The 25,180-nt window shown below is 35.0% G+C and overlaps 1 protein-coding gene across 1 annotated transcript in view; it reads right to left on the reverse strand.

Annotated features, from left to right (window-relative positions):
* Window positions 1–1,016: 1,016 nt before the first annotated feature.
* Window positions 1,017–25,180, reverse strand: part of FBXL17 (F-box and leucine rich repeat protein 17) — a 275,881-nt gene continuing 251,717 nt past the window's right edge. Inside the window, exons 8-9 of the mRNA XM_066339699.1 lie at window positions 15,841–15,983; window positions 1,017–2,833 (exon numbers count right to left, since the gene is read on the reverse strand). Of these exons, the coding sequence (XP_066195796.1) occupies window positions 2,696–2,833; window positions 15,841–15,983 (281 nt within the window). The 3' untranslated portion in view covers window positions 1,017–2,695. The remainder of the gene's footprint in view (window positions 2,834–15,840; window positions 15,984–25,180) is intronic.

A 25,180-nucleotide genomic window follows, 5' to 3' on the forward strand; every position in this document is an offset into this window, starting at 1 on the left:
AGCCTGGGCAAAGTGAACTTGAATCTGCATGAGAAACATCACAGTAGCCATTCCCCCTGGTGAGACAAATTGCATGAGAACACTCCCCTCCACGCAGCCTTCAGGTGGTGAGAGATGGGTGGAATGACCACCAGGTGAACTATCTGAATTTGACTTAAGCCCTAATTACACCTCGATCTAAAGAGTGAATCACTGAAGATAAACATTATCTGTCTTTCTCCTACAACTACCTACTCTTTAATTAAGAAAACACTTGAGAATTTGTCTTAACCTTTCCTGCAGCCTGAACAAGCCCATCCAAGAAATGTTTCTGATAAGACAAGTGCTGAGCCACAGGTTACCTTATCTTAACAGCAGGTTTCCACAAAGAATTTGAAGGAAAAAAGGAGATTTTTTTTCTAGTAAAGTATGCCTTTTTGACCTAGGGAATCTAGAAGCTGCCTACGAGTTTTTGAGTTCACTCTAAGTTTTGTATATGAAAAAACAGGGGTAATTTTTATTTTTAAAAGAGGCAATAGCTTTTCTTCCAGAATGACATTTCCCCTCCATGACATGTTAAAGATGAAAGAGCGTGCAGTACTATTTATTTCTCCAAAACTACTAGAAAATTAAGAAACTATCTGTGTCAACACTGCAACCACAAAAATGTATTTCCATTAGTTCTTATACCACATAAAGCTAAAATTAATTAGTCACGGTGAGATCTATAGATTAGTATGTTCATAAAACTGAGAGATGAACAGTCAGTAAAAGGCAAAAGTGATTTAAATGACGGAAATGAAAAGAGATGACTAACCAGACTCACATTTAAAAAATCCGTAAAGTTACAATACGTTTTAGATTGAAAAAGATTTCTGGATGTCATCTAGTTAAACTCTGTCAGTCACAGTAGGGCCAGTTTACTAAGGATCATGTCCAGGTGAGTTCTGTCTATTCAACGATGGAGATTTCAGACTCTGTTAGTACAGTCTAAGTACAGTGAGCTGCACAGATAAACAGAAAACATCACGTCTTTCTTATTACAATTTATTGCAAGATCAAAGGTCTCACAAAAAAATAGAAACTTACAAATTGTGTGAATAGTTTTAATGCACTCATGAAGAGACATTAAAAGAAAATTGACTAAGATTCTGTACTATATATGCAATATAATTCACTAGCTTTATTCTTAAAATATTGTTGCCATTTTGGAGTAAATAAACAGCATAGCATTACACATGTTCACAAGTATTTACCACTTATTTTAAACAAAATCTTTACGATATATTTTTTTTTCCAGAGAAATTGGTTCATCCCCATTTTGAAAAGTCTAATAAGAAAACATTCAACATCCTCACTGGAAGTAACATGAGCTGATGTTTCTGTTGTAAAAAATTATGCCATGGAAATCAACAAATAGCTTTACAGAGTTATACAGCCATACTAAACAAGCCTCTATGTTATGCTGCATTAGGCCTTCTGGATTAGCAAAACATTTTGACAAAAATGGCAAATTTTCAGCTGAAGCTTAAGTATTTAATAGTTTGGATTAAAATGCTGTAACCTTTGAAAAACAAATATCCACATGACAACATTCTTAACCGAATTGTAATACTCTAAAGGTTAAGGCAACTTCAAATTGAAACTGCAATGTCTGTATTTTCACAATTCCCTGCTCAAATTTAACTCCTTAGAATGCAATGTGTGAGAGAGAGTGTCTGGTACTTGGTTGCTGTTTAGGGTTAAATCATAACAGTCCCACAAAGATAATTAATCATTTTTTGTGTTTAATTTGGGTAGTGCCTTGCATACACTGTAGTAAGAAGCATCTGATCCTTTAAAATGATACCCATGACTCACATTTAGATGGCCTTCTCAAGGTAAGCACTGTCTGCATTGTAAGATCCATTCTAAAATAAAACCACACAGGGAATGAGAGGAATCCTGTTATTGAGTGACATTTATCTGAATTTTCCAATTCATCAACAGAACAGCGTAGTCAGAGAAGACAAGCTCATATACAACAGAGACTTAATTTTTTCTGCCAAATATAATGATCATTGCCAACTAATTTCTGATGGTTGGTGTATTCAATTATTCTTTGTCTTCATGAAGTATAGCTGGTTATGATTAAAATGTCAAGGTGGAAAGATTTTAATAGAAAGAAAATATTATAATATTTAAAAAAAAATAATAAAAATGTTGATAAGAACTAGTAATTGACTAGATTTTCTTAGATTTTCTTATTACTCTGTATCTTAAAATCTCTGGCATAGCTTTAGTAAATAAAAAGCATCAAGTTTAGTTCCCAGTTTCAACACAGGCATCTGTTGATCAACTGCACTGGTGCTAGCACTGAGTTACCATTTACAGATCAAAGGAAACACACATGACCAAGGCAAAGTAAACAGAGGAAAACAAGCTTAACATCTATAACTCAAACTATCCAGAGAACTAGTAGGAATCCACTTCAAGAAATTTGCCAAAGCCTCTTATAACTTTTATGCAAACAAAACCACAATGCATTTCTAAAATTTTGCTTCAGTATTTGTACTTAGTTGTACAGTACATTGAAGTCAGTGTACAGCTTTTGCCATTTTACTGTAACCTCTGTAAACTCACAACTATATTGCATCATATGAAAGGTAATAAACCCTTCTGCAATCCCCATTAGATCTACTGAATGCAGCAGAATGGAACAGGTTGGTACAGAAGGTTAGGAGCCAGAAGACATATTGGGTGTCCAGCCCATTTGGTAAGCCCGCTCCAGTGTTCTCTTGCAATCCTGCAGCACAGTACTGAAGGTTATATGTGGATATTGCTGCACCAGCTGCTCCACTGTGGCCTCGTTCACCTGCAACAGAAGAACAGGACCTGTGATAAGCAGAAAGTGAATGAAAAGGGTAACATTTGGCAAGCTAGAAGAATGTAGAAACTTTGGACTCCTGGGCGGACTTGTAGGATGGGACTTCTCATTGTTACTATAGGTTTGGATGCATTTATCACAAAATAAATATTCAGAATGCAATGTCTGTTAGAGAATGGAAAAACCCTAAATCAAACCCCATGCTTTGATTTCATTGTAAAGGAAGAAGTTTTATCATCCTGGTTAAACAAAATGCTGCCCAGTGTAATAGATTTCTAACTTGAAGTAGAAGCTATTTACTCAAAGTTGCTGAAGCAGACATACATTTGAAAATAGGAGATTCTTTTTGGTTTGGAAAATGAAAATGGATTACATCTATTAATCAATTTACGGTACAGTTATGGAAACATTTAAAAATGCTAAGTAGTAACTCCACAATTAACTTTACCGAAATGAACTTGCACTTTATGGTTGCTATCAGCAGGTCTGCAATGAAAAGTAATAGATAACATGACTAAGGATGAGGAAAAAGTACTAATTATTCTATGTATCAGGTACATCAATTACTCCTATATGTCCCCTTTTCCAAAAGGTAAAAGCACTGCATGTCTTCACATACATCACTGGCAAAAGACATTATTTTAGCCTTCTTTTGTAAAGATAACACTGCAGAGTTAGGATCAATAAATAAAACATACAAGATGGTTTGGTCTGGGATGCCCCTCTTTAAAAAGGACTTCAAAGTTAGCACCTTTATTCTTCATAAGACAAGGTAATCAGACAAACTCAGTTAAACCTAACACCTTTACAAATGCAGTGCTGTGAGGGGATTAATTTGTCAATTATTTTAAAGATGATTGCAGTTCATATCACAGAGGTAAACAGCTTTCTTCAGCCTTTAGAGAAATAAAAGCTTAACCAAAGAACCATGACTTCTAGATGGCTCTCTTTGAAATCTTTGCTGAACAGCAGGGCATTTCAAAATGCACTGATGCTACAGTTACTGAAAAACTGACATGAGTAGCATGGACAACTGATGGCATTGTTTGCTTTTTCTTCCTCAGTGTTCCACATTCAAGGCCAAAAGTGAAAAGCCAGACTGAAACGTTTACTACCATTACAAAGATCTGTCTTGCGAATAATATTTTAAAGCACGGTAACCAGAGTATCTAATAATATTTTTGTCCTTAAGAGATAACAAGGAGAGCTTCCTTCTGAACAGTGATTGCACCCAACGACAAAGATAAATGAAAAGTTTAATATCCAGTTCTTCTACTTTGATAATAGAAATACTCAATCTTCATTGGAAGTTTCATCTAGCTGAGACTGACTTGGATAGAAAACTTGTTTAACTTCACAGCACAAACTGTACTTCTCTGGCAAATTGCTATGTTACAGTAACATCTTTCAGTGTTGAGAAACAAGAAGTGACTTTTAATAAATCAAAATGAAATCAGAGATAGCACAAGTCCCCCATAACATTTGATATTTACAGCTGAATACATACTTGCAAACTGTAAGCTACAATTCACAGAAATATTGCTTGGAAGGAAAGAATCCCTAAAGTAGCAGTAATTTGCTATTTTATGCCTATCCAAAAAATAGTCAAAAGTCCCTTTTCATTAGAGTTATGCTGTAGAGACCCATGGCAGAATCTATCACGCTACCAGAAACTTCTGTTAATGCTGAACTCAGCCACAACAAAGAGGCTTACAACCGACAGCTGCTTATTTTGCTCTTTCTTACTGGGAAACTTGAAGAAGATGCATTATTTACCTACTAGATAGTGGCAAATACAACTAGTACATAGAATGTTTTAGCACTTACCTGTTAAGCATTATTTGTTAGAATAGCATGGATATTATGGCTTAAGAGCTAGTGTCATATGCATAGTCTCTGCTATAAGAAACAAATAAGGTGAGTTCATTACAAAGTTGATGCTTACACACAGGAAGGTAGTAAATGCTCCCCACGTCCCGGTGCATTGGACTCAGGACATGTACACAAGGTATAGTCTAGTTAGGTTAAAGCTCATATATTTACTACCAGGCTAACTTAGGCATGGCCCATGACACTCAGGAAGACAGAGACATTAAAATGCTATCTTCTAGCCTTAAAACCTATGGAGAAATCTATGGCAAACCACCTCATATTAACTGTTTGTCCTAGTTTTTTCTGATACAATTATTACTAATAAAATAATATTTTATAGAAATTGTTGCCAATTGCTAAACAGAAGAGGGAAGCTTTTGGCATCAGTGACAAAGACAGTTACAAAATAAGCATGAATATGAAGAAGGCAGATAAAACCATTGAAGAAGTGCCACTGACAAAACCAGCTGTTTTATGACCAAAGCCTGAAGAGTAGGAGCTTTTCTCCATTTTTTACTGGAGCATTAAATAAGTATTTTAAATTATTAGTTTGATCCTAGACATCAACTTGTGTTATAACTTCTTGTTAAACAGCAAAGTAATGACAAATCCTATCAATGTATTTGGAACCATAACATTTACAGAAAGAAATTACTTTGAGCTTGAAAAACTGAGTTTAATCTCATGATAAAGGAAAAAATTATCTTACCAAGCTTCCTGATAAATGATTGAATATATATAACTTTAAGTTAAATATAAGTGCTTTTAATTCTGAGCATAAAAAGCAGAGCTAAAAATTATGCCCAACTAAGTTCAATGTAAGATTACACAACAGAAGAAAGAGAAAAAAAAATTTCAATGGGACAACCAACCTAGATCCAGAGACAAGAAAAAAAGTATTCCCTATCAGAAGATTTTGATACCTCTTCCTCACCATAAGACAAGTCAGGATAGACTTTTCAGTATTTAAAACTCTCTGTACTATTGGACTAAAACTGCACTATCCAAAAAATAGGAAAAAGAGAAAAAAATTTCTATTCTTTGTTAATGAATGCGAAAAGTAATATCTAAGTTGACTTTGTTAGTTTGTTTCCCATCATTTCCCTAGTGGTAGGATTAAGATGAAAAGAAGTCTTATGCCCAACCATTAGAACACAAGCTTCTGTCTCCTTTTAAGATCAGCCTGGCTGGTGATAAAACAAAAGTACTGAATGTCATTTCCAAAATAAGTTCATTATACAAACAGCACAATTTTCCCTTCTGAGCTTAAACATTCGTGTTCAATGAATGAAAACTAAAAATCTCCACATTTTAATATGCTGTAAATGCTATATTTTTCTTTCACAGAACTTTCATTAATCTTCATCTTTTGAGTTGTCAAAAGAAAGGCTACTGTCTGCAGATAAACTACTTAGATTTTTCTAATACATAATCATTTATCTGAATTTGAATAGTTCTTCAATTATATTTTAACACATAATGAAAGAATGCAGCCAGTATCATTAAGAATGAAAGTAATAGGTTTTTTTGCAAATCCTGATCATCAAACAAAAAACCAAAATAACAACAAAGACTGGTCTGAAAACTATTTTTTTTTCTGAAAAAAAAAAAATTAAAATTATCTCAGTCCAAGGAATAGATTGAAAAAAAAAAAACAAAACAAAGGAGAAGATGGGTTACATGGCAAGACTATATGGTACAATTTCTCTTTAACTCAATTAGACCATTTACGTAGAAGTCATAATTCTGAATACTTTTTCCTTAAAGACACATGAACACATATTGCCTATTTCCCAGAAAAATGTATTCGACTTTGTGACAAGTGCTATCTGAGGTGAGACCTCTTTAACTTCTTCTTCATCTAATGACAGTGTGTAGGTAAATATTATCAGTGCTGGAGAAAATTTCTCATTTGACAATTATGAGTTTCTCTTGGAAAGAAGAACAAGAGCATGTGAACATTCTAGTCCATAAGAAATGGAACACTGGCAAAAGGGTTTTCTGAATGCCTCTTTGCAGAACTTTCATCCTCACTCTGCTATGTACACACAAAATGCAGCTGAAATACTGAGAAAAATGGGAAATCAGTGCTCAACACTCTTAGTCTCCCTTTAAATAAAATGATCTGCCCACAACAGACAGCATTAAAACCCCACTAATCTGTAAATATTGTTCCCAGAATAAAGTAACTAACACTTATGAGCTGATTTTTTCAGGCTTAGAGTAAACTGAAAGCCACTCACAATAAAATATTCATTCATATTTGGATGTGGCATGCTATATTTACTCATCTCGTCTGATTGCCAGTATGTACTGATTTGGTACACCACTTGTCTGACACAGAACATCTTCAGAAATTTCTGTTATGCCACCTTCTACAAGTTTTCACGAAAAATTCAAAATTCAAGCAAGAACAGTTATTAGGGTTTTTTTTTCCTCTTTAAATGTGCTGTGTCATTTGGTTCTAGTGATAATTTCAGCATTGTTTTCTTTAATTTCTAAAATCTAAAATTAGGAATTTCTAAAGAAATCCAATTATTCCAAAGGGCTAAGATCTCTCTTTTTTTTTTTTTTTTTAGCCTTTTGTTTTCATTATTTTTCTACAACTGATCTTAGTAAATTCAAGCAATTAATTCAAGTTTTCCTAATCCTGTCAAGGTAAATTAGAGCTTACATCTGAAACCATCAGCCAAACTAGATATTTCTTATTATTGAGATTGATACCTTCATTCACAGCTCAGCAACAGAAACAGACGTATAGGGATTTTTCCTAAACAGGACTTTCCTAGTTACTTTTCCTCAGCTTGTCTTTAGTTGATACCATGTCCTGGAAATCTTCTCTGGGACTGAATACTCTTTCACTAAATTGCCAAGAATTGTAAGATTTCCTACTGATCTCCAAAACTCCTCCTATAGGTGCATCAAAGGTCAGTCTTAGAATGCAGTTCTGACTCTAAAGCTATCAAAATGTGCCCAAAATGTCTGTGTGGTGTTATCTAGAGCAATGCTGAAAAGCAAGAGTAGAGCCATCATCTGAACTGCAAGTTTTATGCAGCTCTACAGAGTGTATGAGTATTCAGCATTAAACTAAAGAGTTTTATTGGTTCTTTTCAATAACAAAACATAAAAATCTTTACATCTAAATTACTTCAGTTTCATGACCAACTCACTTAAAAATTGAAAAGAAAAATTGACTTTCCAAGTCAATAACTGAAACCAATAAGCAGTTATATATATAATAAAGCTAAAGCTTGCAAAACTGTGCAAGTTTTAGTGCAAAGGTGCATTACTATAACTTCATACAAAAACCTACTTGCGTCCCTCACACCACCATTCATGGATGACTGCTGAAATAATTTCTACAGAGTATCTAGCCTAGCCCTTGGAAGGGGCATTGGTTTCTGACCAACACAGGTTGGTATCCACAGTTACACAACTTTATAGACCAGTCATTAATAAAAAGTAACAGACCAATTTATAATACCCTGACTCAGCAATATCTGCACAGAAAGGCATTAATAATACATAGAACTGCTAGCTTAATCTTAGAAATCTAGTACTTGCAAAGAATTTTAGGGAAATATTAGCAGGTGAGAGGTAACATTCAGACCAAAATATTTTGAGGGCTGCCATACAGACAGTTTGGTTAGAAAACAGCACAAGTATTATCATTACATTTCTACATATAAAATATCACAAAATCAACTTCCCACAGAAGAAATGCAAATGGATTTTTCCCCAAAGGGCTTTCTTACAATACTGCTGACATTTTTACCTATGGAGTGGTATTGCCGCGTTAGGGCTACTGAAATTTGTGTGAATGTCTGTCTCAGTACATATAGAGCAGTATTGCATGAATGCCAAATTTGTATGCAGCCGTCAAAGAAATGACTTTATAGTCATTGTGTATATCCATAATGATGGAAAATACTTTATGTTTCTATTGCTCTAATGTTTTACAAAAAAATCCAATATATACACACTTATAGTTATAATCAAAACATTTTCACATAGTCTCTCTCTAAGTTGTATTTTGCTTCCTCAAGTGAGTGTCTTATAAAAGCTGTACTTCAATTTCTTTTTCTGCTAATAGTTGAATGAATTATATTCTCAGGTGGCCTAATTATAACAGTTGCCTGTGGCCATAACAAAATTAAAGATTTCTGGAAACGTTTTTTGTGGAGTGCACTTGATCAGCTAAGGCAGACATATTCCACAGAGTTTCAGTGACTGCCCTCATGCCCAGGGGCAGAACCCTTGTTTAGGACTTTAACAAAATAACAGCACTACCAATATTAGGACAATATCCTATACACCAAATAAAGTCCCTTACGACTTGAGAAAAAAATGTATTTTGACTTAGAGGATGCTGTAATTCAAAAAAAGAAAAAAAATCACACAGGCACCCACATACAAACACTGAATTTGTAGACTCATAAATAATGAAATCGGCAAGTATATTTTGATGTGCTATTATTATGACATTTGATGACTTAATTGTGTTAAACTTTAGCAATTAATTACCCATTTATATTTGTAAAGGGGAAGGAGTAGATAAACAGAATTATCTGTAATCTTTTCTGACATGTGAATTGAAATAAATGGAATACACAAATCTTCTAATATTCCATGGTAGCACTTCTGGAAGGATTTCAGAAAGTGTAGCAAGGTTGCTTGTAGAGTATAGCTGCTTTACAGTTCTTGTTTAAATCGCATCTGAAAGGAATGAAATTCATTGTTCTGGTTGTTTTCTCACGTGAGTGCTATTGCCTCAAACTGCCAGTCTACTGCAAACCAGCAACAACTATTTCAGACCTCTCTGAGGACTCACCGTTTTCTGCAACACACTATTTTTTCCTGAAGTTGTGTAAGTAACAAAGGTTTCATTCTCAGTTCTCTTTGCTTATTGTGAGAGTTTATTTTTCTATTAAATCAGACAAACCAAACCACTTTAAAGGAGCCCTTCAGTTTGGCTGGTTATTTGGTTTGCTAATTCTGCCCATTTCTTCAGATGAACTTCTACACTCCACCTACAGAATATTTCTAGGTAAAAATACTACCAGTATTATACACATTTCAAAAATTTGTTCTTCTAAAAATTGCAGTTAATAAAGACCCAGATGCAGTAAAATGACAGTGGTAATTTATATGGTGATAAATATTCTTTCAGATTACTTTCTGCCTATTGAATTAATAACACTGAATATTTTCCTTCCTATTTGACTACATTAACAATAATTTGAGCACATTACTGTAATACCTGTCAAAATGATGGTATGTAAAACTAACAGAGAAGTCTTTCTCAAAAGTTGCCAGCTGGCAAAAATAACTGGAAGTTCCAGGGAGCAATGCTTCTAAAATAATTTCTCCTCCTCTTTTTTTTTTTCTTTCTTTTAAATTCATTTAAGTGCCGACCAGTTCACACTGCATTCTTCCTTAATAGTTGGTCTTACCATGTTTTTGAACTGTTGATTAGCACCTGAGGGCCCATCTTTCTATTACAGAACGACATGGTCAGGTGGGTGCTTTTTAAAAACAAGGACAATTTCATTAACTCTGGAAAATTCCATCTTCAGCCCAGTGCCCTGGAACTGCTGCAGAGAAATCAGCTTGGATGATAAAAATCTTTTAGCAAATAAACAGTTAAACTAGAAAAGCAAAATCTTTAGCTTGTATAAAAATCCTTTTTTGTGTGTATGTGTGTTTTAGCAGATGCTTTCATTTGCACGCATAATGGATCTGTTATCCTAGTTAGCTGGGGGAATACGCCAAAAGTAGTATTGTTCAGACTTTTAAAATTGTTGTATTGAAAAGCAAAGTGAAATATATGCTATTCCTCTTTTGTTGTGGGATAGCTGTGGTTTCCTTTTAATGGGATTCACAGATCTCATGAATCTAAAATCTTCATTATTCACAGAGATGTATCAATTGCAGCTCCTACATTATACACATAAAACTTAAAAAAAATACAGCAATTCCTTTTTAATATGCGGCAATGTACTTGAACAAATTATAGTAATTTAAGAGAAAAAAAAGGCTACAGAATTTTTCTTAAAGAGAAGGATTGGATATTTTCATTCCTCTTCAAATCACAAAACCATAATTTCAAATCTCAAAATGAACCCCTTGTAATATAAAAGAAGAAATGGTAGCAATTTGGCAGGTTTTCTGATCAGGCTAATGATAGCATTTTCTGAAAGTGGAAGGCAAATTGCTGTGATAATTATATTAAAACAAGACATGGCTCTGTATTCTCACTATTCTGCCATTGATTAAGAACAGTTTAGCTCAAAAGTATATTTGAAATGGAAAGATGTATCTCTAGAACCTAGGATATATAAAAGAGCTAATACTCTTTTTCTCTTACCTTCAAACGCAGACTAGCTATGTAAATTAAAAGCTTGTGACTGATGGGTAAAAATGTTTCTCTTAAACAACAGGAGCTGCATTCCTGTTAGGCTAACGATTTGCCATATTCACTGAATATGTATTTACAAATATTTGGAAAATAGGTTTTGTAGAAGAACAAAGCGATAAATTATATTAAAATTCCACATATTGTCTAAAAATCTTATTCTTGCTTAAGATGCAAATGATTTCTTAACTGACCATTTTTATTTTTAGGGATCATCTTTCTTTCTTCCTCTCTCTGGTAACAAAACAGTTTGTCATTTTGTCAGCTGTACTGACCATCAACTTTTGTGCTCTAATATCTCATCAAAACTAGAATAGGAAATATATGCTACAGTTTAGCTGAGAAAGTAATTTGGAATAAGCTAGAGGGTTTTAGAAGTATTTTCACGAAAAGCAACTGTGTCTTTTTTGAGTAATTCATCTCAAAAAATAGAAAGAAAAAAGCAAGGCAAAAAAAAGAAGAAAGCAAGGAATAAGGGCCAACATGATTTATTAACTAAGTTGTATATCCTTCAACAGCCAACTTTGTTAGACTCTCTTCATTTCATTCACACAGTGGTGAATATTGAATTTTGTGGCCTCTGTTTTTTCAGTGTCATTTTTCTGCCTATTTTCCCAATAAATGTCTGCTGCATTTATGTGGGAGCACTGCTGATAACCACTGCAAATTGCACCACACTTATAGGAAAAGCATCTGGAAATACGGAAATTGTGTGTGAGAAAAGTTGCAGGAAGATTATTGTGACACATTGTTCAACCACTCAAGCTATCATGCAGAAAAAACCCTCAAAACAAACAACAAAAAAACCCAATAAATTTTTAGTCCCTATTTCCTAGTTGAGACACAGTCATCTTCTCCAAGGGTGAAGATTTTAAGCTGCCACTATTTACAGCTATTTCACTTCTTGTGAGAACACAAGAAAGAAGTGCTATAAAGACATCCTTCAAATGAGTTCTAGCAATGAATATAATAGAGAACACCATCCTTCTCCTCCATGTTTTCTAATATTAAATACAAAATATACCAAAATAATTAATTAACTAACTAGAAGAAGTAAATAGGATCTGTATCAGTTGAAGGGTGGAATGTACAGTACTCTCTGTTCAGTAAGAAAAGCTTGAAATGTGCATTTAAATCTGTCATTTTGACGTAGGCATCATTTTATGACCTTAGGATGCAAGTAAAGCTCTTAGAAATTCTTATGTCAGTGTTTGTGGGAGGAAAGAATGCATCCTTTAACTGCCCACACCTATCTCAAGGTACTTAAAGTAATTAAAGGAATGGTTCAATTATCTTTAAAATATCCCTTTTCCTAAGCTGTGATAAAAAGTACAGACCTACAATTAAAATTTGATTGGAAGAACTGATAGTCATGCTCTCTTTCTGCTGTGGGGAATTAACCTTAAGTGAACTTAATACAACCCCTTGTTTTGCTTTTCTTGGTGTTTACCGGAGTGACAAACCAAGAGCTGCCATGCCCCCGAGCAGCACCAACCTGCCATGTGCTCCCACACAGGCACATCAAGTCCTAAAATAGAACCTTGGGCTGCAGCCCCCAGCAGCACAGCACTCCTCTGCGCAGAGGAACGGGGAGTTTGTGGTTCCAGCTCTGTGAAGAGGTGAAGGGAAGGAACAAAGCCTGGCTTGCTGCCCCTGGGAGTGTGGCATGGGGCAAACACAGGCAGCAACACTGGAGTGCAAAACAGAAACGTCTTCTCTTTCATGCCTTTTTCAATTACAAACCTCTAAAATGTCCTGCTTAGACCTTAAATAACTACTGATTTTATCTGTTACTGCTTTGAAAAGAAATGGAGACCCAGAAGGGTAACATTTTCTTTCTGTGGAACACTTAACTTGTTCCTGAGTGCTGCCTGGTGCTTGCACAGATGCACATATACCCATGTACACAAACATTTATTTGCACCCTGTCCTGTGAGAGAGATCAGAAGGGAGAAAGCGCCTAGCTGCTTCAAGCACCTGTTCATGCTGGTATGCAGACAAGGGGGGAATTATGTTGTCCAGAACACATGTATTTAAAAACATTTAGAGTCTACTCTAGATCACTTTCACACTTCAGGAGGTCTGGTCTCTCAAATGTATCCCATCTGACACAGAAAAGTTCCAACTGAAATACATGCTCTCATTATGATGACCTCATGGTAAAGTCAGCCATTTTTTATGACATTTCTCAACACAATGTCATCTATTTTAAGGCAAAGACCATATTGCTCCTGTGGTGTGCATGTTAGATGCTAGGAAAAATGATAAAAAGAAAGGTCACGGCAATAGTAGTTTGATGAAAAATGAGCAATTTGATTATTTCCATGGTGTGGATCAATAATGCTCTGCATCTACTGAAACACATTGCCTGGAGGCACTAGGATAATCAATGGCATAAAACAGAGACTGCCTTTACCCAGGCTTTCAGCCTCTCTTGATCTTTCTAGGGAGGACCCTTGACGCCTCTAATTTATGTCAAGTGCATATCAAAGAAATTCCAAAGAGCCTGGCTCATAAAGAGTGTTTTAGTGGTACCCATTTGAAGTCTACTTACATATGTTCCTTATGTAACTGTGTTTAAATACTTCCCTTCCAAATGCCAGGGAACTCTTAGAAAGGCATAAAAGCTACCTGGTACTAGTATAACAGTCAGCACCTCAGAAGAGAAGTCTGGTTAGAAGGGACTAATCTTCTAACCTTCTCTTCACTGCAAGCTGACAGCAGTACAAAGACAAGAATTTTGACCAACTGGGAGTGTAAATAAACCCAAGAATTCTCTTTAATGATGTGCCGGACAGTGACATTTTTAATTTAATAGAGCAGCCACTGGAAAAAAATTAGTTCTGCCTGATATTGGGGAGAGACGGTTGAGAACAATTTTGTTCAGTAATTTCTCTGTTCGTTTGCAGTGGAAAAAGGGAGTTGGCATCTTCTAGATGCCAAAAATCCCTTAAGTCAAGGATACTTACTTCATTCTGTCTGTGGGGCTATTCTTCCCATCAAGGCTTTGCAAACAAGAAAATAATTCCCAGTGGTAGTCCTGCTACTACTCTGTTGACTGTAACAGCATTTATGAATTTCTTAACATCTTTTAGCTACCATACTTTGAATACTTGCAGATACACACACACATTTGCAGGCACACATTCAACAGTGCTTTTCTATCTTCCCTGAAGTTCTTAAGTGAGGTTTTTTTTTCCTTTTAGCCGTTGGCTTTCATTACAAAAAAATGCATACTCCTCTAAAGAACTAGAAAAGCATTTACCAGAAATTAGAGGAATACAGACTGTAGCACATGTCTTCAAAAGCTACACATAGTTTAACTTATGAGGCAGTAAAGCTTGTTTCTAAAATCAAGATCATTGATTTTCTATAGCAGTTAAAATTATTGCACTTATTAGATTGTTGTTGATTGTTCAACATTAGCTAAATTCACAAAATAAAATACATGTGCAGAAGTGGTTAGACGGTTCTGGGTCAGATCTGATTCCCAAGGTCAAGTTACCCGTTTAACATTCTCTAAGTACATAATCTTGGCGCAATCCATCAGAGATTCACAAACTCCTTTTGTCCATTGGCTCTTATTAAATACTAAAGTTTAGGAGATTAAGTGGACTCAGCTTTGACAGACAGAGCAATTCTTCCAAAGTGCTAAACTTCCTCTCAAACTGAAAACTGCCTAAGGCTGGCTTTGCAAAATGCTATTTCTAACTTCTACCACTGACCTGGACATTATTATTCCTTGCCACCTGAAATACTGGGTTTTGTCACAGTCTTCTATAGTGCACTGTGAAGGATGCAAGGTAATGGTTTGGAGCATGAAGTTTCATAGACTAAAATCTGTTTTTCCACAGAGTGTACCTCATCCACAATGAGAGATGCTTATGATGGGCATCATAAACCTGACATTTTGTTGATGATAGCTGGGAAGGAAACAATCCCTGCAAGGTTATGTGAAGACTTGAGGTCAGAGACTCTGGACCTTCAGTGACTTTTCTTCTTTTGTTTCTTTTCTATTTCTACTGTGTTTCCAGGCCTCTTGATCACACTTTTAAACAAGAACATGATTTCTGAAGGCTATATACAGGGTGAAGTGGAGATGGACTGCCTTCTCCTCTTTTCTTGTAATGATAAAGTGCTAAAATCTATTGACATTCTTACTATACTCCAAGTATAAAGCTACATAGTAAGAAACTAAGTATTTTTTTTCTCTTTTTAGCATTATGGTTTTATTCAAATCTTTGTTCAAAACTGTGATATACAATCAAGAGCATATATATATATATATATATATATATATAAGATCGCTAAATCATTCTCGAAGTAACACTGAAGATTTTCTTTTTTCCTTTCTTTTTAAGAAACAAAATAGTCTGTCACAGTTATAACATGACATACCAACCACTTTCAGACAAAAATATTCAAAACTGTCTGAGGGCAGATTTTACAAAAACTTCTGTGAGCACCTCAGGCTGCAAGCGTAACCTACGGGTGTACTTTGAAAATCTATGTCAGCAAACATTTATAACAATCCTTCTAGTTCTCTGGGCTCCTTTTGAGCGGCATATGTGAACACAGCACACCGGAACAGTTGCCTCAGTAGTGAATACTGAACATTTTTGTTCAGAAAAACATAAATCCTTCCGCCTCCCTCACACAAACAGAGGAACACTCTCACCCTCAGAATCAGGTACAAAAGGCTCCTTACCTGATCACATCTCATCAGTCCCAAGTATCTGAGGGATTTGCTACGCTGAGCAATCTGGGTGGCTCCACGGTCTGTGATCTCCTTGCACCATCCAACATCCACCGTCTCTATTGTCATGCTGTACCTCCCAATGGCTATCAGAGCTGGAAAGACATTAAAGGCATGAAACACACTGTTCTGCAGATACCTCAGTTCCACACACACACTGAATAATGCTGAAATCAAGTTTTGAGAAACAGACATCATGCACTTTGTAAAAGGCATCATAATTCTGAACTTCAAACACACAGATAAACATATTTTCCTATATTTTAAATATAAATATGTTTTTCCTATATTTTTCTATCAAGCAGGATAAATAGACCAATTAGATATATATTCTATACAAATTCTTTTACTTTTTTCAGAAGAATCAAGGATCAATAATTGAAACTGAAATAAATACAGATTAAAAACAATTCTATCTCACCTTTTAGAGAAAATATACTTTATACTACTAACAGGTTTTTTTCCAGGAAAATAATACTACCAAGAGAGCACTGAGATTTTTGGACAGGACATTTTGCATATCACTAAAACATGATTTTAGAAAATTTCATGTCATACATTTTACAATTATATTCTTAAATTGCATTATTTCTGTTCTTCATATTGGTGATGTAAGAATAATGGTGTGTTTCACTTCCAAGTTTTCTTCAAAAACACTTTTCCAGTAAAGACAAAGAAAGAATTAAAAACATCATACAGAATTAAAGGAAAAAAATTGAACCTTTATTAAAGGAAAAGAAAGAGGATCTGGAAGTTCTGAATGGGCTGAGAGAAACCACAAGGGACCTGACCAGCTGGGAAGGTTTTGTCATGACATAACAATTGACAAAATACAAAAGAAATAATTCACTGGCTCCCTGGTCACCATGGACTACAACACTTCAGAAATACGGACTCAGAAAGTCAAGCAGGGATTTATTAACAAGTCTTAGCAGCTAAAAATCTCAGTTTAAGAAAAAAGGCCAAGGCTTCTTGTGTAGAAGTCGGCCACCTGCATATAATCAAGAGGTAGGATGTTCAGTCTTTAACTCAGGTTATAAGGCAGCTGTTCAAAAAGGAAGATGAAGGAGTGACTTATTCCAAGTTCCAAGTAATGCATGTATCTTTAAAGAGTTGATTTTTTAGCAGTTATGGGGCTGTTCTGCTCATGCTACATTCCCAAATACTAGGGGAAAAAAAAAAAAAAAAAAAAAAAAAAAAAAGGAATTACAAAGATCTGGTAGCTCTTGATTTACAAGATACCAATCTTAGCTAATCAGCATGTAACTGAGATCCAGAAGAAGAGAAAAAGAACCCACCTCACCTTCCAGTGGTTCTGCAAAGAATTGTATTGATGGTGTACAGCAGTGAGGGTATTTGGTACAATTATAAATATCTAGGTGGACTTGATTAGCAAACAAAATGATCCAAAAAAGGCCAAAAACATTCTTGGAAGCTTTGGAAAGGGAAGAAGTGCATAATTTTTAGATAATTGTACCTCCACTTGAAGTAATGCAAAAATACTGAAAGCCTTCCACTACATTAGAATAATGTAAGTTCATTTGAATATTTTGCCACTGTTTGTAAAGTTACAACCATATTTTGCTATTTTCCGTCCTTCATGTAAAACTGACAAAGAGAGGAACATCAACAGACAATACTTTCATGGAAGTGCCATTAAAGACCATTAGAACACTAACAAAATCTGTCCCCAGATTAGCAGACATCTCTCTGGAAAACCAAGTATTTTGACAAGAGTGTACAATGTTATACTGAAGTCATATACTGCTACAGTTCATTGCAGGAGAACGGGCATGTGGACACACAATCAATATGACTGAGCAGAAGCCCATTTATGTTTACATTAAGCTACAGTTATAGGCTCTAAAATGCCCGTTCCTGCGTTCACACATCACTTGGTTGGTTCTCCTGGGCTTGTCCACGCGGCGAGCACATGTCCTTCAGGACGCCTAACTGGTCAGAGCTCATCATCAAGTTGTGCTTCCTTTATTTAGGTTTCGCATTCCTGGTATTCTATTTCCCAGACTCTTCTTATTTTAGCCCTGTTTTTCTCCGTAACCTTGATGAACTCCTGAGGGTTCTGATAACGATAACTGCAGGTGGTTTGGCTGGGGCACGTTCTGGCCCAAACTGTTCAAATACATTGCAACAGTTCATCTATTAAACACAGAAGGTATGCCATTTGAAAATGCCAGTGGACCACATTTTCTCGAAATTTCAATGTGTGCAACTGCACCCTTACAAGAACACTCTGGGTTAGAGAAAACACTATTCAGTTTCTATCAGCATTCAGCAGTGGAAGATAAAGAAGGGCCATGAGAACTGCTGAAAATTTAACAATACCTTTCCAGAACACTTTCCTTAGATGAAAAATGTGGCCAGGGATTTTCAAAACTAGGGTTTATGCCTCTATACTCTCATAAGTTCATCTGATCAGTCTCACTGCCCACAAAATGTAATGTCCATAACATCCTGCAGTTCAGGATTCTTTCCTCTTTCAAAAACCAGCTTCCCTTGTCAGAAATGCTTCCTGGAAATCCCAAGAGACTATCCCAGCCAGGTCTTCCTTATTGTTTCCTGACCTCTTCAAAGCACTGAAGCACAACCTCTCTTAACAGAAGCTGTGTCAGCTCTTCTTGGATACATTGTATTTATTCACACCTTCACTAACTTTTTGTATATCATATAATAACTAACTCGCCTTATACAATGCCAGATTTATCAGTCAATATTTTTCTGATCCTCCCTGAAACATTTTTTTGAATACTTCTGCAAGGCAATCCTGTGGTAGTCAGGCAGGTTTAAGTGAAGGATTACACAGTGCAGCTAGGAGCTTGGCTATTTCATCCTCAAGTTCTTTAACTGAGTACACACACTTCTCCTGCTTGTGTGAGCAAAATACTTTAAGCCACAAGTTTCAGCTAAGAAAATGCTCAACAGCTTTTCTTCCTCTCTGCATTTGCCCACAATAATCAGAATTCACTGCTATTCTTCAAAAGCCTGGCAGTAGTTTAACAAGAAAACAAGCAAAACCCTTACAAAACTATGTCTGAATTCTGTGACTTGAGAGCTTGTAGCACAATCAGCAGTGAATAGTCAAAAGTGTGTTTCAATACTAACGACAGCCAGGCTTAAAAACATGGTAAGCAATCAAAGGGAAGAACCTGACACACTGAAATTCAGTAGAGAAGGATACACAAAAATCCTCCATGTAGTTTGAAGATACTGGCTTTGATATATGAAGCTCTCTTCTTTTTTTGAATATTTAACAAGGTATCCAATTCCTTTTTCTCCTTTTTATACTCCCATTTATTTTGGCAAAAGCAAGATGCCATATTTCTTTTTCTAGTGCTAGCTTTGTGGAATGGAAATCAACTGATGTACAGTTCCTACTCTGCAGAAGATAAAGTGTAACGTCTCCAACTGGAATTAGAAAATCACCCCTACAGCCTTGAGCTGTATCAAGTAAAACTGTTTTCTGGTTGTAATGGTACTTGGTTGCAGCTGAGAAGTTGAAAGGACAAGGTTTTTAGCAAAGGAAAACATCTTTTAGATCATCAGCTGGAATACTTGAGAAAACCAGACAAATTCCATCCTTAGTGCACCACCACTAAGAGCAAATTGTAATTTAACCTCACTTTATTTTAAACTGATTAAGTGAAAGTGACACATGTAAATACATCTACTACCTCACACAAAAATGTCTGTCAGAGAAAAGGCCTCTTCAACTGTGCATAACCTGTAAACCAGGGGCTGCCATGTGTGTTGTCATCAGGTCTAAGGATGCTACAATAGAAAAAAACCACATACATATCTCTGATATAAGCAACTGAAATTTGGCCTACTCTTAATTTAGTTTAAACTTATTTTTATGTCTGGAAACAAATACCCAGGTTTTGCATAATATTACCAAATACAACTGTTTGGAAATCTGGTGTATGGAACACAATTATATCCAATTAAAGATATATTTTAATGATATGCACCTACTACCTTGCAGAATGCTTCCTTAATAAATAAATCCTATTTCAATTTAACTGAAAATAAACCTCTGTAAAGCTTAACTGAATTTCTGTTTTCTTCCTGTTATTACCTAAAACACAATTGTACAAGGCACTGCATTTGGTCAACCATCAGTGAGGCATGGACAAAAATGATTTTAAAAATTAATTATGATTGATATCATCCTTACACCAGGGTATTATAGACATATATGCATTCATGCAAAAATAATTTTTGCATTTATTTACTCCTTTTTTCATTAACATCATAAGCACTTAAATGTGCAATAATTACAATTTAAAATTTCCAGTCACTCTAAGGGTTTTTATACAAAGGACAAATCAATCAGTAAGCCAAGGATTATGAAGTAATAGTAGCTCTTCTCACAGAACTTTCCATTATATTTTTATTTTTGAATGTAACATTATGTAATAGAGACATATAATATTTATCTATTAATACCTATATAAAACATAAATTATGCAAAAGAACATATTGCATTATCTTTTAATTAATTATATAGCCCAAAGCTAATAAGACGGCTCTGACAGTTACGTACTAACTCCTAGGGAGCCTAATTTATAAAAAAACTTTAGAAGTTTTTGAGAGTTGAAACCGCAATAAGCAGATGTAATAAAAATAAAATTAGCAAAGAAACTAATACATTCAGGTGTTAATAATGCGGTGTAACAATTGAGCTTAGTGGACTTTGAAATTATCTTCTGCTGTTGTTGGCATTATGGAGTTACTCTCATTTGCCTGAGTTATTTAAAGTATGAGTGGACAAAACTTGGGAGAGAAAAGAAAATGTTCTACAAGATAGACAAAAAATAGGCAATCAGAAAAGTCTTTTCTATCTTTTATTTACATTGTTCTACTGAATTAGAAACAAAAGAGAAAGATGAAAATCATGCAGGTAAATTACAAATATCTGAATGCAAAAAGGTTATAACAGTCACCAAAATAAGTTTGATATTTCATTTCCAGTGATTTGTGGAAAATAACTTAAAAATTAGCATGCAATTAGACACAAAGACCTGACAATTGTAAAATGCTGTTGAATATAGGCAATACACTGACAACTGATTTTAATATATTATTAAATCTACAAAGGCAAACCTTAACTTATAGTAACACTCCCTACAGTATAGATTAAGTATTTCTTATACATAGAGAAGGGTTTTCTTTACAAATGCATGCCTATAAAAACTTTAGAACAACAGAATTTTATTCTCCAGAGCAAATCTTGATGTCATAAGGAAAAAAAAAAAATCAGTAATTTTGCCCATGATACTAACTGTGCATGTTTAGCCCCTGCACTGATGAGGTTGGTGGCTGTCTGCCATGAAAATTACACAAATTCTGCAGTTCAGCTAATCTGTTATGTGCAGAGAGGCAGTACATGCCTAACTCCATTTCCATGTGTCAAAAGATGTTTAGCTGCTGCGACCATGCATAGCAGTTGAAGAAATCACTGCTTGATTTCTCTGATACCATGCTCACCCAGCAGAGGAAACATAGCTCACAATTCAAATTGCTTATGCCTCAAACGAAAGATTCACTGTGTGATACAACTTTTTATGCAGTTCATTTATTTCTGTTTTGAAATTGTAAGGGTATTTTGATGACCTAAATAAAAACGTTTGTTCATCATATCCTGATATAAATCATGCATCAAGCACTGTAGTTCATCTTGTAGAAGTAAAGGCTATCATGGATGTATCACTCCAACATCCAGTTTGTGCTGGCTTCCTAGTAAAAACTCTAATTCTGCTCAGTCTTTTGCACATCCAGCTGACAGGTAGTTTTTAATTCCTTCATAATCAAGACCTCTCATAAGAGCTACATTTCAGTGCCACCAAGAAATAGCAAAGCAAGAGAGAGTTTCTACCAGGAAACTCAGCCAATTCCATTTACAGTCATGCATTTAAGTACATTCCTGGTTTTCACTGAAGTTCCCTTGAAATTTAAATAAAAACATAAACAGAGGACATAGCCCTGAACTTCACTGTTCTCATAATCAAATCAATCTTTATTTCCTAACTAAATTCCCATACAGGACATCCATATAATAGACATACAGGAGAACAAGCAAATCATTTCCCTATGGTACAGAAGTGATGCAAAAGGGAGATTGGTCAGTGTTCATTTAAAAAATATTTCACACTATTGGTATTTCAATATTTATAGCACGTGCTCACAAAACAGTACTCAGAAAAGTATGTGAAGAAGTAAATATTTCACCTTTTATAAATCCTAGAGATGTTTAGAAACAAAGTTGACTCTTTAACACCTTAAATCCATGAACAGCTCGACAACCAACCTCAAAAATTTTCCTAGTGGAATGCTGTACCACCTTTCAGCATGGCAAATTTTTAATTTTAAAACACTTGGAGTACTCAGTTTTCTCCCAACTGTCTTCATCTCCCTCAGGCTGCTTGAGTGTCCTGTGATAATTTTACTGTTAAACTTTTGTGCGTAAGTGGCTTGGGCAACATTTCTTGAGAATGAAGGATGGGACTAAAATAAAATGCAGAAAGATAGAGTGGCACGACTACAACGGGAAACCAATCTAACCAGACATCTCAGGAAATGAAAAGGAGATAGACTGTACCCCTCGAGGAACCGTTTTCTCTAAGACTTTAGAAAATCTGGTTAAATCTCTTCTCTCTGAAATAATATTTTGACCTTAATTTGGGAGTATAGTGGCAAACCCCTCAACAGGTGATACCACTCTAAAAAAAAGAAGGTGTTTCAAAATGATAACACATGTATTTATGTATTTCTGGTTTAGGTTTTAAAGATAAAATCTCATTGTTTCAAGTATTTGTTACCTAAAGAACCATAAGGAAAATCCCTGGAGGCAAGCAAGTCCCAAGGACTGAAAAGACCTCACATGAGAGGGAAAGATGACAGAGACACCTCTCATGCAAAAAAAGTATTTTATTTTATATTTTAAAGATAAAATACATTTAACACAGGTAAATGTTTTCTCTTTGAGAGTCACAAAAATAACTGGTATATAGTTACTTGGTTAGGGTCTGGTTGTGGTATATGGTTACCACTAAGTTGGTGGAGTATACATTGCAGTACTTAATGCCAACATAATTGACTGATACAAAGAGAACAGGTAATTGCTAACCAACTTTTATCCTACAGATAAAACTCCATTAAACACATGGCACTTAGAGGGTCATGACTTCCCAAGTAAAATTAATCTTAATGCTTGATTTATTCTTTATCTTGGCTATTTGGTGAGACTAGAAGTATGTACAAAACCTAAACATTTGTTTGTTTTACAAACGTTACTATTTGTTGTTCTACAATGCAAGCAAAGCTTTGCTCTAAACTAGAAATTAAATTGAAAATACAGAAAAGAATGATCTTTCAAAATTATCTTTAATGTTACAACTACTAAGCACCTGTTTCACTGAAAGTCCATATTAAGAACAAAGCTAAAGTATGACCAGTCACAGAAAATAGTTTATTGTGTTTTTATACTGGTCTCTCAAGAAAGAATCCAGCATTGACAGCCATGAATTAATCATAAACACGTCTTCAGTTTAAATTAAATCTATTAATCCTGAACATAGCTCTGTGACTTTTCAGCCATTTCAGTATTTTTTAGTCAATGCATACCAACACCAAAAACAAATCAAAACAAAGCATCCCCTCTGCCCAAATCTTCAATACAAGGATGCAAAAAGACATGCAATGCACTAACCTAGAGAGATAGGAAAAACAACCTGTTTTGAAATCTTGGATTGTTTGGATAACTGGTGTATGCAGCGCTCCTAAACGCTTGTGAATGCTTCTAAAAAGCCATACCTTAGCGCACTCCAGGGGCTATAGATACAGTCACAGAAAGCAGAACATCAAATATGGACAGATGTAAAGATGACTTAATGTTCTGCTGGAACAGTTTAATATGATAAACTGGCAGAAGCTGGAAAAATCACTTTGTATCACTTGGTAAAGATATATTAATTAATATACAGTTTTAGTTACTAATGATATGTATATAATTGTACATATGTAATATGTACATGTATATAATTCAAAATATTACAATCACTTATTAACAGTCTATTTTGATAAATGAGTTAGGTTTGTCAAGTCCAAAGTTCACAGAAGAAAAAAAAAATCAGGATACAGAGATGCTGGTTGTCAAAAAATAAGAATTTTACCTTAGCTCTTAGTCACATGGGATTGTAAGAGGTTGTTAGAGACTGAAGATGTTTTCCCAGAGAGGGAATTTAACGGTTTAGCCCATTCAATTGTGAGATCAGGCAAGATTAGAGAGTGCCTCTTTGGAGAATGACAGAAAGTAATCCTAAATGATGTGGGAACACACCCTTTTGTACATTTAGCTTTGTCTTTCTCTCCTAAGGAATCTAGCTACTGTACTCTTCTGATTAATAAATAGTGACTTTGAAAAGCCTGCTCAATGGCCTGCAAATACTTGCTGAGACAAAGATGACATCTGTGACAGGGGTCTGTACTCATTCTGCCAAAGACAGAAAATGTTGAAAACATACATCCCTAAGCTCAAGAACAACAGAATTATGCATTTTGCCCTTTTAAAGAGGAGTCATAAATTCATCAATTTGAAAGGGTACACATCAAAAAGCTTAAAAGACTGAAGGATGAAGAACATCTAAAAAATGCATGACAGCATGTTACTTCTGTCACGCACTAAAGAATTTCACACTGTTTGATGGTAGAACAATAACCACTTAAATCATGATTCAGTGTAACAACTCCTAAGTTTTGATAAGCTTAGCAGCAAGTAGAGTACAATAGACACAATTTTAGTACATAAAATTGAATCAAATTGAGAAGAAAGAGCCAAATATGTACTAGAAGATAAAATCTGTTTACAAAAATAGAATTTTGTGTACACAATCTAAAAGTGGAAGAAAATGGCTATTGAAAGTTTAGAATTTCTTAACTCCTGATTTATAACTGTTCTGCACCCAACAAGAGGTTAGATATTTGACTGTTCATCAGAACACATAAAAAGTCAAAGGCAATACTTTCCCAAAATGCAACAGGCAATACACTCAAATAAACCACAGAGCCTGAGCTGTTACACGAGATAGGCTGTTCATGTACTTCAGTGACCATGCAGAATTTTTAACTCCCAGAAACAAACCAAATGCCATTTTAAGATATCAATACAGTATTTACTGTTCTCTACTTTAAGAGTACAGGTTCATAAGAATCACATATTTATTTTTCTAACCCAGCCAGTTCATACTCACTCTCCTTACTCAGTCATCTTGCAATA

The sequence above is a fragment of the Sylvia atricapilla genome, chromosome Z, assembly GCF_009819655.1.
Source record: "Sylvia atricapilla isolate bSylAtr1 chromosome Z, bSylAtr1.pri, whole genome shotgun sequence".
NCBI classification, from domain to species: Eukaryota; Metazoa; Chordata; class Aves; order Passeriformes; family Sylviidae; genus Sylvia; species Sylvia atricapilla.